This window comes from Sinocyclocheilus grahami, unplaced genomic scaffold (assembly GCF_001515645.1).
Source record: "Sinocyclocheilus grahami isolate Dianchi unplaced genomic scaffold, SAMN03320097.WGS_v1.1 scaffold795.1, whole genome shotgun sequence".
Lineage (NCBI taxonomy): Eukaryota > Metazoa > Chordata > Actinopteri > Cypriniformes > Cyprinidae > Sinocyclocheilus > Sinocyclocheilus grahami.
Genome location: NW_015505974.1, coordinates 449,565 through 466,370, shown reverse-complemented (window position 1 = coordinate 466,370; position 16,806 = coordinate 449,565). Strand labels below are relative to the sequence as shown.

General features: G+C 36.3%; 1 protein-coding gene across 1 annotated transcript in view; it reads left to right on the top strand.

The window, feature by feature from the left end:
* Positions 1 to 16,806, top strand: part of LOC107561861 (nectin-1-like) — a 148,358-nt gene that overhangs the window by 106,170 nt on the left and 25,382 nt on the right. The window contains exon 5 of the mRNA XM_016246376.1: positions 2,881 to 3,032. Within this exon, the coding sequence (XP_016101862.1) occupies positions 2,881 to 3,032 (152 nt within the window). The remainder of the gene's footprint in view (positions 1 to 2,880; positions 3,033 to 16,806) is intronic.

Sequence of the window (16,806 nt, the reverse complement as noted above, 5' to 3'; positions counted from 1 at the left end):
GCGGGCTTGAGAATGGCACGGCCGGCGGATTCGATGAAGGAGCGTCCGGCGGACTTGTGGCAAGCACATGTGATGACCCCGGGCTGGACTCCGCTTTGTCCACGGTGAAAGTTGATGTATTTCCTCAGCGACCAGCACGGATCAGCTCTAGGCATAACGAAGCAGATATTGTCCTCTTTTGTAAGACCAAACAAAGTAGTTTCGCTTTTACAACGAAGCACACAGCGTCTTCACGACATGGTGGCGGCGGAAACAACAATACTACTGCGAGAATAAAAGTTACGCCTTTTTTCTTTGCGTGAACATTTGGGCGGCGTTATGCAAATCTTCCTACAGAGCGATGTAGGTATGTGGGGGCGTGTTAGAATGAGCCGTTTTAGGTAGGTGTGGCTGACTCTTAACTTTTATAAAGAATATCTCTTTGGATTTGAGACTTTAGTCTTTGCAACTTTACAGATCTTCTTTATGCACCAAGAGCTTGTAACACTCCAAAGAGAAAGGAAAAATTGAAATCACACATTTGTGATTGAACTGCAGCTAGTGCTTGTGTGTGTGTGTGCATCCATAGTTTTTCAGGATTGAAATGTTCTGCAACAGCGCGGTGATGATGCCCAGGGGACCCTTCAGAACACATTTGGTGTCCGTTCTCCACTTCTGCTGTGGCCGTCCCCTCTTATCTGTCATGCCGGCGCCCATGTCTCTCCCCATCACTGTCTTCTCCTCCACCCCACTCTGTAATCACACCATTCTTCTCTATCTTACCCTTTTCTCCCATTGTTTATCCTCTCGCTTTTCTAGCAACTCCTACTCTTTGAATGAGATAAATATTCTTGCTATTTTTAGGGGCATTTGCTAATTTATTTTATCCACTTTTGAAAGTGAGTTAAATCATGAGTGTTAGTGTGCATGTTTGTGTTCACAATACAGTGTTATTTTAGTAACATTGATCCTATTCATTCATCATTGATACTATTATAGTTTTTAATTAATTATTTTTTCCCCGTTTTCATTTTAATTTTAGTTAAAGGTTTAGTAATGTTGTTGTGTTGTTGTCATGTAGTTTACTCTCGCTTTTCTAGCAACTCCTACTCTTTGAATGAGATAAATATTCTTGCTATTTTTAGGGGCATTTGCTAATTTATTTTATCCACTTTTGAAAGTGAGTTAAATCATGAGTGTTAGTGTGCATGTTTGTGTTCACAATACAGTGTTATTTTAGTAACATTGATCCTATTCATTCATCATTGATACTATTATAGTTTTTAATTAATTATTTTTTCCCCGTTTCATTTTAATTTTAATTAAAGGTTTAGTAATGTTGTTGTGTATATATATATATTCTTTTCCGTTTTAGTTATGTTAGTACATTAACTTATATTAAATGAAAATAAGAAATGTTTCATTTTGAAACTAGCTGAAATGAAATCAGTTCATACTAATAATCACAATTAACAATTTATCCACATAGTAAACTATAGTCCATTAGCATAACCTCATACTGCATGCACTTTAAGAATTCAATTTTAGAATGTTTAATTTTAGAATTATTATTAGGGGTTGTTCATATCTTCAGACATACTTAAAACAATGATTTAATTGTATGATATATTCACAGACATTTTAAAACATTGTCAGTATTCATTATAGAAATCTTAAAACAGAAATGCATAAAGGTGGCTAATATTGATGCTATTTTAGTTCTGTTTACTTCACATCACAACAATCAAGGGAAGAAAGTCAGAATATACAATTTGGTCAAATTTGGCAAGTCTGAATATTACAAATTGGGTAATATCAAAATGGAGTCAACGTAGCAATATGCTATTTATGTCACATTAATATAGTATTCAATGAATGTTCATTGACAGTTGTGTATAATGTGATGAGGCTCATCCAAATAGGATCAGAACCTATGCTTATTATAATTCATCTTATAGTTCGCAATGTTTGTGCATGGTCTGTTCTGCTCTGACTAAGACTTGACCTAATTTCTACCATGCTTTCTACTCTCACCCTTTGTTGACCTGAATAAATGGTGCATTTCATTGTTTTGATGTTTTATTGTACTAGCGAATAGACTCATGTCTCTTGCTTTGAGAACACTACCGTTAAAAGGTTTGAAAGGTTCTTATAAAGAACACCACCAATCAACCAGACCCTAAAAGACATGGCAGATTGGGTGTCATTGAGATGGAAGGAAGGGACCTGTTAAGTGGGAACACGATGATCTGAATGTGCCTGGTCCCTGGGGAGGCACTGTTATACTGATATCTGATAAGAAGCAAAGAGAACATCTGCCACAAGAACATCTGCCAAAGATTGTGTCCTCTGTCGAGCTTTAGAAGAAGAACGGGGCAGGTCTAGACTCGCAGGGCAGCTGAACCATAAAGTGTCCAGAATTAGGACACTACAGTTAAAGTGTGAGGGTAGCTGCATAGAAAGTCAGACTCCACATTTTTCTTGAGCGGTTTGTCTTGATCACTTGGGATCCAACTTCAGGTGCAGCAGCCCAGAACTGAAAGAGTGGCAGCAAAACAACCCCCCCCCCCCCACCACCCTCCATATGTGACATCTCTGCTTTTTGTCTTTGTTTGTTTTCACCATTTTAAATCACTCCCTCTTTCCTGGGGCAACATTCAGGCCTGTAAGGGCCCGTTCAGTCGTTTTGTAGCATCACCCTTCACGTACGTTGGTTTGAGATGCGCAGTTCTTGAAGTATGCTTGGTATGTTTGGTTTGTTTTAACACAATAGATTGAATCAGTCCTCATAGTAACAGCTGATCTACTGATATTACCCTACCATCCCAATCTTAACCAATGTGAGTTGGTGTTGTCTCCCAGCCAACTCTGTTTCCATATTATCTCTCTGTTTTTTCTCAGGTTGAATGGATCACTTCCCAACAACATTGAAATCAAGAACAACACCCTGTTCTTCAAAGGCCCGGTGACCTATGAGTTCGGCGGGACATACGTCTGCGACGCCACCAATAGCATTGGCACACGCTCTGGACTTGTAGAGGTCAACGTGACGGGTAAGTTGTGGATGTTTATCTGAGATACCGTGTACGTGTGTTGATACTGGGAAAGCTTTAACCTGGGCCCAGGCGATTGTAGCTCCAGATATGTGAGTTGTATAGGAGTTGAACAATTTCGATAAACACTCTTCATAAAACACATAGATACAGTGGCTACAAAAAGTATTTGAACACTTAAGCCAAGGGTTTTTGAACTTTTTGATGTGATGGAGCACTGATCATCGCTGAAGAATAAATACATTTAAAAAATAAGTAATAATGAATGAATAAATAAGCAAACAGACTTTTTTTGCTAGTTCTTTGTTCTCATTTTTCTCCAGAAAAGTATATTAATTTTTATAATTAATTATAAAATTATATTAATTGTATAATATTTTATAATATATACAGTTTTATATATATTTTATAAATGTATATTCTCCATACATTATATGCATTTGTTTTATTATTACAGCCAGGACTGTCAACAAAATAAATACATTACAGTTCATTTCAAAATTGAAAAAAGGAAATGGCAATAAAATACAATTGGATTATATTTAATTTTATAAGATTTATATAATTTAGATGTAATTTTCCTTTGGCAGTCTTTTTTTAAATTTTTAGTGTAGTTGTGCTGTTTTTTTTTGTTTTTTTTTAATAAATGCTACTTGGTTTGATATTTTATTACATAAGGCAATGAGCATTTAAACATTTGAAGTGTGACTTTAGTGTCAGAATACGTTTTGTGCATGTTGAAGCCTGCACATGATTTTTCTTGCACTGCTGCATTTATGGAAGTTGTCCTCCTACCTATCGGTACGACCTGACAGTGAAGAAGAAGAAATTGCTGTCATTTCCTTTTCTTTAATTTCTCACAGTCACATCACACATCAGACTATATGCTGCCAGCAGCCACAATATTCACTCACACACAGACAGATGCTGAGATACAGAATAAAGCGCCTTGTCATTTTCTCCCAAAAATAACATCACAGTTTTGTTGCCTCTTTAGTATTGATCACAGGCACTTTGCAACAAACTCACATTTCTCCAAGCTACTTTCGCCTCCCACATCTTCTCCGTCTTCTCCGCCTTTATTTGGGTGAAAACAAGAACTACAAACGAAAACAGAGCCAAACTGGAGCCGTTCCTCTGCCTTCACTCTAATTGTCATATCAAAGACCTTTAGTTCACTCCTCAAGCTTTGCAATACATTAAGAACAAAAGACAATAATGAAAGGAGGTGATGCTGCTCTACATTGCTGAGCAGAACCCCAAATTTGGTCCAATATTTGAAGAGATCGGAGGCTTCTGCAGTTTTGTTCTGATAAAACTTGTACGCCTCTCTCTTTGCTTCAACAGGGAGCTTCTAACTTGCAGAGCTTTGCATGCTGGAGTCGACAGCTCGGCTTTTCTCCGTCATTGCATTTATTTGTGTGCGTGGGGTGTGTTTGCATGTAAACTTTCAGACCTTCCTCGTCCCACCGCGTCTCAGCTGGTGTTTCTGGTGATGTGACGTGGCAGGTTTTGATGATACGCTCCGCAGGGATGGGCAAACCATTAATGGAAGTCTGAATGGCTGATATTGAATGAGGAGTGAATGAGGAGTGGTGAAAATATTCTGCAGGCAGAACATTTCTGCCACTGATATGTATAGAGCTCCTCTGCTTTGGAAGAGATTATGTTGATCGTTTTCAAAATGGCAATGCAGGAAATGGTGAGAGTTCAACAATAGGTCAATATATATATATATAGTTTATCTATTGTATTTCACACGTCTCAACTTTTTCTCAGATGTTTCTCCAAGAGATATATTTTTGTCTATTGCAAGTAAAAGGCCTTTTAGTATAATTCTGAAACTGCCCACTTCAGGTCATGGTACACGTCTTTTTGCTGTAAAATCTGTGCTTATTTTTAAAAACTTTAATTTTGTCAGTAATATTTCAAGACAAACACTTACTAGACTGAGGCAACTTACTTCATCGTATATAATATACAGTATATTTTGTCCCCCAAAGATGAAAAAGACAGAGCTTTGATCATAAAACTAAGCATTCAAATATCATCTTACTAAGATATATTATTTGGAGTGACAGCTGATATTAGTATGCATTTTATGTAATTAGTCTGCTATCAGCAGCTATACCAAATTGCCTATTTTTGCTCAGTTTGGGCCTCTGAATATTTTTCCCCCTCTTTGATTATAAGCTTCATATTGTCTTATATAATACTATATGAGCCATACAAATCCTGATAAATCAAATATGATACTCCAAAAATGCATTTTTTTAACAATTACATTTCAGACCATTATTTTACATTTCAGGCTTTACAGGGTTACAAAAATAGAAGTAGAAAACGAATGTTGGTAGTATACAGGTAGCTAATTTTATAGAATGGGAAATCATGGACTATTTTGAGATATTGTTGAGATCTCTTCTGAGCATGCAAGTGAGATTACTATAGTCATTTTCTTAGGGAAAAAAAAAATTGGGAAGCAGGAAACTTCCATTTTGTTTTTAGGAGGAGCAATCGAGCTATTAAATACATCTCATTTGTGAAACATTCCCATATGAGTTCATGTCCCCTCATTTCTGTACAGAAGGAAGTTTCTCTTCAGAAAACGTAATTCTCATAAAGTTGCTGTCTCCTCTCTCCTTCTCACCCTCCAAAGGTCACCAGCAGAACATGCACTGAAAGCCTTATTTGTTCTTTCCGACCTCTGTTTGGCAATGCCTGGGGATTGTTTCAGCATTGCATGTGCCCATTTGATGATAGATGCCTCCTCTAGGGCAACGTCTATCCTTTGATGGATCATTCCATCCAGGGTCGTTGAACCTCTGTCTCTCTCTTTCTATGTTTGTGGGAGAGCTCACAGATATTGAAGTATCAAAAAGATAATTATTAAGAGATTGTTGGTGTGATGTGTTTCATATGCATGTAATTTTTCATTTTTGTGCAAGACAAACATAGGTAATATTTTTGTGGGCAGTGTGAACACTGTGGTGTTCAACATGTTGACTTCTGGCTCAACCAGAGGTGTGAGTTTGAGGCTACCTGGCTGACTGAACAATAAACGACACGTTTTGTGATTTGCAATTTTGTCTGGTGCCACCAGTGGTGCATAAATGCGGTTTTAAATATTCTATACGCTGTGCTCATCTGCAGTGTTGAATCTTTCAATTTCATCATGCCTTTTTTATGTGTTCATTATAGTTTTATTTGTAGTCACAACTTCCATGGCAGCAGCTGTTCTCCCTTTACGACTCTATATTAATCTCATTCCCATTCCTGGGAGTATTTCATTAATAACCGTGACTGAGATGTTCGGCCTACGCACAATGCTTTGAGGACTGTAGTTGATGCAGAATCCTTTGTTTTAAAGTCAACATGAAATCAAAATGTACCCTATATTACTTTCCTAATGCTCATTCCTGGTCTTATTCTGCTTGTTTCTTCAGTCCAAAAATGTTTATAATTGTTGGACTCTAATATGTCAACAAAATGAAACAAGTATTTTAAACCTTACTTCATCCAATGTTCAGATTTTTGTTCTGGAGATATATGAAAATTAGAGCATATATAATTAGATAATGGCTTATTCGCATATTTAAACATAACATTTTAGAAAATGTGTAATGCAAAAAAAGTTTGCATTACGTAATGCATTCAATCAACCGGTAAAGTATGTATGTGTTTTATTTAATTACATTTTTTTATATATATTTACCTGGGTTGTTTTGCCTTCAACATGAAATCAAAATAGACTCTGTTTGTTTTCTTAATACATATTACATATCTTACCGTGCTTGATTCATCAGTATAAAAATGTTTGTAATTTTTTCTCTAAATGTATTCAAATGTTTTGCCTCTGAAATGAATTTTCTTTTTGGCTGACTTTTCGAATCTCTCTTACTTTTCGATCCTCCAACCGTCTGGTTCCATTCTGGTGTGCAACAGATATTTCAATCAACGCCCGATGGATAAAATCAAGTTCTGCCCTACTAATTGTAGCGAATTTAGCTCACAACAGGAAATATGAATAATTAACCATAACTAGTTATAATTAACTATTCATATTTTAGATCCGCTGTAGATATTTAGCTGACCACTCAGGGTCAACTGTCTTGTCAATTCTAAGAACGTTAATTTCCTGGTTAAGGGAAATAACTTCTTACTGTACAATTCTACACAGAGCTTGTTACGTAAATCTGCATGATTAGTGACTCCGGTTATGAGCAAACAATGAACACGTCAAGCGTGATACAAGTAAAGTTTTATTAACTACATAAACACTTAAACTAGTCTAACATACGACATAAACACATAAACTGGTCTAACATACACATACACACACACACACACACACATACAGTTGGTATAGGAAAGGGTTAAAGTTTAACTCAGCACAGAAAGAGGCATAAAGAATGAATTTTATGGAACACTTTGCAGGCATCCAGTTTATTGAGTGAGGGGACTGTGACGATTTGTTAATCTAATGAATAATTGATTTGTTAAATCAAATAAAAATTAGTGTGTCAGATTGGTCGAGACGCTACATAATTTTTATTGTTGAATATCTTGACTCAGGTTGCAGAAGTAAAATGGGATGCAAGCAGCTCGTGTTGACTTTAAAGTGAGATGGCATAATCGAATCGCAGTCAGTCCAGGATACAATGCGAACCCTCCTTGACTGTCTGTAAATCTTCACTGCCGCAGCTCTACAGTCCCTGTAGTTTTGTACCGCAGCCTGCATGGCCAAACGAGATGCTAATAAGGTTTTTCCATCTGTCCTTATCATGGCTAGAGGGAAACCTCTCCACGGAAGAGCACATATGGGCTATTACAGCCTCATTCTCATAGTAAAAGTGGAAGTGACACCTCTGGCAAAAGCAGCCCACTCAAACACTGTAAAACAGTGTTCTGCGCTCATTCAGTTCAACACACATCGCCCCTGAAAGAGTGCGAGAGCTGAAGCCTCCACGTGACCAGCTTCCCCAGTATCACAGCGTCGGAGGAACGGCAAAGACAGCGTCTGTGCCAGAGGGGGCGCAGCTTACGCCGAGCAACACGTCTCTGCCGCGGTTTCTTGTGAAATGCATAAGCGGTTGTCCATTGTTTCCCTGCCTGCACCTGGGAGAAGGAGAGGTTTGTGTGTGAAGCACGTGGCGAGGCTGGCACGCCTTTGCAGGAGCTTTCAACAGCTGCGAGACTGTGTGGAAGAGATGATGACATTGTGAAGATGAAGCTGTGGAGATCTCAAAGAGAGAGAATCTCAACTCTTCAACAGCTGCACTCTCTTTCTCATTCGTGCTTTCTGTTTATTTTGCGTGTGACCCACACTTTTTTCCCCCTCTCTCTACCAGTGTTAATCCAGTCAGCAAACAACGTGTTGACGTTGTTTCGTTGTTTTCGGCAACATTAATTAAAGATGAGATGAAAGATTTGTCATAATGACAATAAAATGATTTTAAACGATTCAGTAATGTTCAATATCTTAAAGATAATAATGAATATATCTTAAGCATAATATCTTAATATAATATCTCAAATATAAGTTTGCATTAATATCTACACTACTGGTCAAATGTTTAGAATAATTAAAGATGTTTAAATGTTTTAAGAAGTACACTCTAAAAAATGTTGGGTTGTTTCAACCCAATGTTGGGTCAAATATGGACTAACCCAACTGTTGGGTTAAAAAGCTAATTTAAAAATGTAACCAAAATTTAACCCAACAGTTGGGTTAGTCCATATTTGACCCAACATTGGGCTGAAACAACCCAGCATTTTTTAGTGTGTATGATCACCCAGGCTGCATTTATTTGATGAAAAATACAGTATAAACAGTAATATTGTGAGCTATTCTTAGAATTTAAAATAACTGTTTTATATGTCAATATATTTTAAACTTAATTTATTTCTGTGGTGGCAAAGCTGGATTTTCAGCATCCATGAATCCAGTCTTCAGTGTCACATGATCCTTCAGAAACCATTCTAATAAGAAACCATAAGATAACCATAAGAAACCATTCTGATTTGGTGTTTAATTATTAATTCATTTTATTTAATTAAATTTTATTTATTAATTATTAGTAATCTCTAACTTGATTGGTTCTTTCTCCTAGTATCGTCGTATTAAGTTATTATTATTATTATTAATAATATTATGATCAGTGTTTTATTTTTCAGGATTTTTTGATGACTGAAATTGAAATGTTTTATAACATTAAACATATATTTACTGTCAATTCCAAACAATTTATTGCATCCTTTTATTTTTCTTTTTTTTTAATAAAAATCTAATCTTTCTTTCCCCAAATTTTAAATGGTGGTGTATCACGGTTTCAACATTGTTAATAATAAGAACTGTTTCACCAAATCATATGACACTAAAGACTGGAGTAATGGTTGCTGAAAAATAAATTACAATAATGAAATATATTAAAATAGAAAACAGTTCTTTTAAAATGTAGTAATATTTAATAATATGATAGATTTCTTTTCAACAAAAAGACAAAAACTATGAGTAAATTTGCATTAAAATGAAGAGTCCCTTCTAATAGTCTCTCTATCTCTCTTTCTGTGCCCCCCTCCCCCCCTCTTTCTCTCTCTCTCTTTCTCTCTCTCTCTCTCTGTGTGTGCTGGATTGAATTGGCATTAGCATTGGAAGGCTCAGTTAAAGCATGTGCTGATGCTTCATAAACTTCAAACGCAATCTCTCTTCTTGCTATGGAACTGCTATGGACAGGCCTTGCTGAGGCAGATTTTTTATTTTTTGCTCTGCATCTGACTGGATTATACTTAGCATTCAGCAGGGCAGAATGCAAAATGAGGTGTCCTCCAAATAAAAACACAAGAACACAAGTGACTATGCAGTAGCCATCTTTCGTACTGGTGAACATTTACCCAAACCCTGTGGCCACTAATGCATTCCATATGACCTGTGCTCTGCATGCATGCAATGACCGCATTCGCTGCCCAGAAATGGAGTAATAAACATCTGGCTCCATTGAAATTCACCTCGTCAAACGTGGTTACGCTGCACACAATTGAATGGAAATCTACAAACCGGGTGTAGTAGATTCCACTAGATATACTGGGTTGAATCTCAAATACCCTGACCCACCCCAGAGCATCTTGATTAAAATTCTGCTTCAGTGGACGATACCCTTTTAAATAGCTCAGAGGAGCCGTAATTTGTCAAGGTGTTTGATCGCTTGTCTCATGCGCTGTAGATTAACAGTAGTGCTTTGACAAAGCTCTTCAGAACTGAATCTTTCATCTTATCTCTCATGCTAACTATCTCTCCCTCTCTTACTCTCTGGCGATTTGAAGATAAGTGGAGTGAATGCTTTATAGCTGAAGTTGAATGCATGAGGAGTGTTAAACAATTTAAGGCTAGGTTCGTTTTCAGGCCACCTAACTGTGCTAGCGGTTTCCCTAATGTCACAATAAGGGTAAAAAAAAACTGTCAGTAGGGTAGTTATTGTGCTTTTTTACACAATGTAGGTTTATTGTTGAATGTAGACATAAACTTTGAAGGGTATTACACTGTTAAACATGTCCAGCATTACTTCTCAGGAAAAACGATTCAGTTCATTGAACATGTTGACCTTTTGTGAACGGCATTAAATAGCCTGTTACAGCAAGTCTTAAGGTCCTTGCACACTGAGTCCGAAATTTTCATATGCGTTTTTATCAGTTTTTTCATATTCGTCATCTTTTCCTATCAAAATGCTTGCTGCGTATGCGAAAACGCAGAAAATCGAACCTGGTCCAAATTTTTTTATGACGGACGAAAGTTTCGGAGGCAGTGTGTAAACGTGATTGACACAACGTGAGGTCGTATTTATTTTTCAACATGCAAAAATTTCGGATGAAAAAGTGTGCAGAGACCTTCAACCAAGTTTTCATCGACACACTGAGTGTGAGACAATCGCAGTCAATCGATAATATATTTTATATTTAATGTACAGTTATAAGGGGAAGGATTTTGAGATTTTACAATAAACTCTAGAAATATTGAAGATGAAGAAACAAAACCATAAGCAAAAACTTATATTGCTTTTTCACATCATGCTTTGGATATGGGGTTACAAATAAATACATAAAATGGAACACAAAGCGAATAGTGAAACAGCAGTGTAAAAGGTAACATACAAACATATGTAATTAATAAATGGCACTGTTGATAACTTGCCCTGACTTTTATGTTTGCAAAAAATACACAAGAACTTACCAGGATATCAGCAAAATAATAATTAAAAAAGTAAATAAAACAATTATGAAAAACAAAACAAGTGATGAAACTGGTAGGATACAAAAATATCAAACACTTGTTTTGAGCAACATTAATAATAATAATAATACATTTTGAAAAACAAAACAAGTAATGAAAAGCAGTGTAAAATGTAACGAAAATATTAAACCTTTGTTTTGGCCAACAGATATTGTAATTAGCACATTACATCAGTGACAACTTGCCCCTAAATCTTTCTATTTTTAATTATTTAATGAATCAATAACTTACCTGAATGTCAGCAAAATAATAATACATAAAACAAGTAAATTATATTAAAAAAGTAATTAAACAGCAGTGTAAAAAGTAACACAAAAATATCTGATATTTTCTTTGACCAACAGATATTGTAATTAAAACATTAGACTGGTGAGAACTTGAAGTTTATTAAAAATATATATATATACTAAAATATTTCTACCATCTATAAATTGCCTAATTTGTTATCTTTTCCTCTGGATTTTTTTTCCCGCTTCTCCTTCCCCCAACGTCAGACTCATTTGCATTATTTGTATATTTCCTATGACATGCATTTCCTTCATCTTTGTCTATTGAAATTGCTTGAAGTCTAAAATTGGAGGAAGCGGTCTCTCAAACTTCAAGAGATGCCTTAATCAGAAGAACCGTGGGGATATGTAATTCAAGAAATGAATGAGGAGATTTATGTGCTGACTACTTTAGTCTTTCCAAACTGTGTGTTCAGTTTTTTTTTGTGTGGGAAGTGTTGGAGACCGCTAGTCTCATCTGTGTGTGAACAGCGAGAAAGAATGAGTGGTGTAAGATGGTCCCGTAATTATCTCATTATCACTCCTGAGAAAGAGAAGAGGGCGAGGCGAGTGTGTGGTTCTTTCCATCTGCTTTCTCTTGATTCTTTCTGTCTTCTCTTTCTGTATTTTCCTCTGTCTCTTTTGCTTATCTCACCCTCAGAACTACTCAATAAACAGTAATATGACTGTTTTAACCCTGTCTGTTCTTAGATGTGAGAAAACCAATCGTTTTTAATGGTTAAATTACATTTTTTAGTAATCAAAAAGCATGTTTAATTAATTGAAATAATGCAACCCATAGAATTGAACTATGATTTATTAACAGTTTAACACAAATTGTATTTTTACGGCCATTATTTTCCTCCAAATTTTATTATTCTGGGTTCCATTGTAATGGTTTAATACAATTTTGAGTAATCAAAAAGCATGTCTAATCAATTGAGTTAATACAGATTTAACAATGTAACAATGTATTACAATTTTTACAATAATAGAGCCCTATGAAGTGTCTATTCATTCATTCATTTATTTATTTTCAGAAATGCTGTTGTTTTATTTTTTCAGGATTTATGGATTAATACAAATGTATTCTAAAAAAGTTTCATCGAATTACACTGAACGTTTACTTTGACGGGTTGTCTTGAAAACCTTCTGTGCGTCTGTGCTTTTATCTGACTATAGGTTTATCAAATTAAATGGTGAAGTGCTGGTGAAGTCACTCTCAGAGCAGCTCTGGAAATGAATTTCATGTGTTCATGTCTTCATATTTTGAGACCACAGACACTAAAAATGCCTAGAGCATCACATGTGCTTGAATATGTGTGCAGTGGACAAAACCGCGCCACTCATTCACACAGAGATGCTCAGAACATGCTTTAATATTCACAGACACTAGTCCATATGGCGATTTGATTAAGTGTACAGCCCTACTTTTGATTTATTCATCCAAAATGTGACAAAACCCATGCTATTCTACATTACTGTGAATTCCATTTCCGTCGCAGAAACCATAGGGCACTAGTTTAGAATCACATAAGGGCGAGCAAATCATGACAGTTTTCATTTCTGGGTGCGCATCCATTTAAAACTACTTATTGACTCTCTGATCTCTCATACGGGTCAGGAATGTCACCTGTTTGTAGACGTGTTGCACAACATGGGTTAATGTGGCATTGGTGACTTACCTCCCCTCCGTTTAAAAAGCCAAGACCGCTTAGCTTAGTGCCGCTACACGCCGCTGACAACTGTTCACGCTCTCCTGAGCAAGCAATCCCTCACACCACGACCAGAAAATGAAGCTCAAAATGAGAGGGAGAACCAGAAGGAGAGAAAAAAAGACAGAGGGAGGTTAGAAAAATGCCCACAACAAGGTGAAAATGAGATGAATAAAACATAGCCACACCAACAAAAGTATAAATAAATAAAGGAATACTTGTCACTGGAAGAAACGCTTGAGTGGACCCAATATTGGGATCTGTTTGAGACCATTGAATAAAATGGAAACGTAATCGAGTCCTTGAGGCATGAGGGTGGATGTAGGGACGGGGTGACGAAGGGTGTTTACTGGCTTTTATATAAGTGGCTGAGTCAAGGTCTGGCGTCTCCCTCCTCTTCTTTCGCTCCTGTCACATATTATGTCCTCCCAGGCTTGACAAGGGAGCAAAATGTGAAGGATGAAGAGGAAGAGAGCGGCAGACAGCAAAACGGCACAGAAAAAGTGAAACACGACACAAAGGAAAGGCAAGAGATAGCTTGGGATATGAATTGATAAGAAGTCATTTGAGAGGCATTTCATTTGCATGAAAACGTCAGGGCTTTTAATATATTGATAGCCTCCGCTCATATCACACAGGCTTGATTTGAAATTTGTTCACACTGCGATTCGAAGCAAAGGGCTGATTCGCCATACAAAACTCCAATTATACAAATCCCAGTGAGTGTAGAGCTGGTCACAGATACGAGGAATTATGATTCCTGCTGTTCTTATGGTCCTTGAGGAGGACAGCGGGAGAGATAGACTTGGCCCTATTTATGTTCTTAATAAATGCATATGTCTACCTAAAGGTAAAAATAAATTGGTTCTTAATATCTTAAAATTGCAAATTTATATTTTACAAATGCAACATTATTTCTCAATGTTTATCTCACCGTTATGACTTTATTTTTCACAATTTATTTTCTTATAATTTCAACTTTATTATTTTTTTTTCTCCTAATTGCAATTTTATTTCACAAATAGGACTATTTCTCATAATTGTGACTTCATATTTCAGCTTCATATTTCAGAATTGTTACTTTATCATTCATAATTGTGATTGTCTCTCATAATTTTAACTGCATTTTTCAGTTTCGACTTTATTTCTCCTAATTGCAATTTTATCTCACAAATGGGACTAGCTCATAAATTGTGACTCTATATCTCATCATTTCAGCTTCATATATCATAATTTTTACTTTATTACTCATAATTGTGACTGACTTCCAAAATTGATATTTATTTTTCAAAGTTGCAAATGTATTTATCCAAATTACAATTTCATCTCGAACTGGGACTATTTCTCATAATTATGATTGTATATCTCACATATCTCATAATTTCAGTTTCATATCTCATAATTTCAACTTTATACTGTATCTCACAATTGTTACTGTATATCACACAATTGCAACTTTCCTTTTCATAATTGTTACTTGCATAATATCTCAAAATGTTTGTTCTTTCCAATATTTTGTTTTTCTTGTAAATGTGTTTATAACTCATTTAACTTCTGGAAAACATCTAATCATATTCAAAATGAGTGATATAAGATCTAATTTGATCACAATAAGACAAGGAATGTGTATTAAGCAAGCAAATAGGATTGGTTTTCATTTCAGATTTGCTTATTTCTTAATCTCACCTGAATTTAACCTCATTCCTTATGACTTCCACTTATTTCTTGTTTCCTTGTCTCCGTCTCTCTATGTCATCCTCTCCCTGCCTCTCCTTCTTTCTGAGTACCACCCTGATGAGGCATTTTAACGTCTTGCTTAGTGTGACATCCCTCCAGCGATGTGAAATTTGTTTGTCTTGCTTGTCATTGCGGAATCGGTCTCAGTCGGACTGATATGACACTGTGAGCTCCCACACGCTGCCTGATGCATAATTCATCCCTCCGCAGGACGTACATGTGGATTTTGTGTATCATTAAACTCTCACCACAAGGACAACGTGACTGTCAAGGCGATTGAAAAGCAAGCTCAAAGCTGCGTGTCGGGGGGTCTTTGCCTCCCAGCCGCGGGCAAGCACTGCCGCGTCCCACGAGTCTCGGCGGGTGAGCACCTGGGCGAGTTTTGAGTGTGCTGGACTGATGGAGTGTGAAGTCAGGCCTGCTCTGCTCTCTACAGGAAATGACTTCCACTTTTCAGCTCCTACTAAGCTTCTGCCTCATTATCCAAATGAGATATTAGCATGTGCACATCGTCCTTTCCATATTTTAATTTTTTATTTTTTCATTTTCGGTCTCTTTCTCTGCTGGGAGTGTGAGAAAGACTTTTTTGTAGGAGAGAGAAACCGCTACAGCCAGTCTCTTTGAAGTCTCTTGATGACTGCAGCTTTCTGTCCTTTGTTGACATGTTTCCTATTGAAAAAGGAAGTTTGCGTGAGGCGTATATGTTTTTTCATAGACAGCCAATAGGCTATGAACAATGATTTGCTATTTGGCGACAGGTGAATATATAGGAAATAGGAAATATATAAATAAATAAATATTTAACACCCCTACCCACCCCCACAAAAGCAGGATGGTAGTGATCTCACACAGCTCTGACAGTGTGTGCACACATCTATGTGTAGCCATTCATCCACATTTGAACAGAGTGGACAGTGAAATCCTGTAAATACAGGGTGATAAGGAAGAAACAAAATCAAACCTGCTTTAAAACCCAGCAACACAACTGTAGCTGTATAACTTTACTACAGCAACACTGCTTTAACAAAAAAGCAAAACAGCAAGACTTATTTGACATCAAAAAAATTTTTAAATGCTGTCTAATCACTCTCGCTGTACTTGTGTTTTATTCGGAGATGCACAACAGTTCTTCTGTGGCTTTATAGGTAATATTTTCACGTACACAATTTAGCAAAATCAGACAATATTGTGTCTAATATATACCACAATATTAACTTCTTATTATTGAATTGTTATAAATAAATATCACATTTGCAACTGATCAGTGCTCAAAAAATCCTGGGAAATCACTTCATGTAGCCCCACAAGAGTGATTACTGATAAACTGTCTGAAAATAAGAAAGCCACGTTTTAGAGAAGAAAAAAATCACCCACTGACTTTCAAAGCTGCTACATAATGACTTTCTACTTCGAGGACCTTGATAGAAATGTAGTGTACAATATTTGTCTTTCAAATGTAGTGAAATTAAAGTCATAAGTTCCCAGAAAAAATAATACTCAAGTAAAGTGCATATACTCAAAAAGTGTACTTAAGTACAAAACTTAAGTAAATGTACTTAGTTACTGTCCGCCTCTGTGTATATATATATAATTAAAGCAATAAGCCCCAAGACTCCGCTTCGCGTCTCCCCATAGCTGTTATAAATTCACTGTAAACCACGGCTTCACGGGGTTTATTGCTTTTATAAAACGGTTATTCCATATATGTAGTAAGGTTTCACAAAATAAAACAGAGCAAATAAAGTGTAATGATATTAATAAAAAACAGT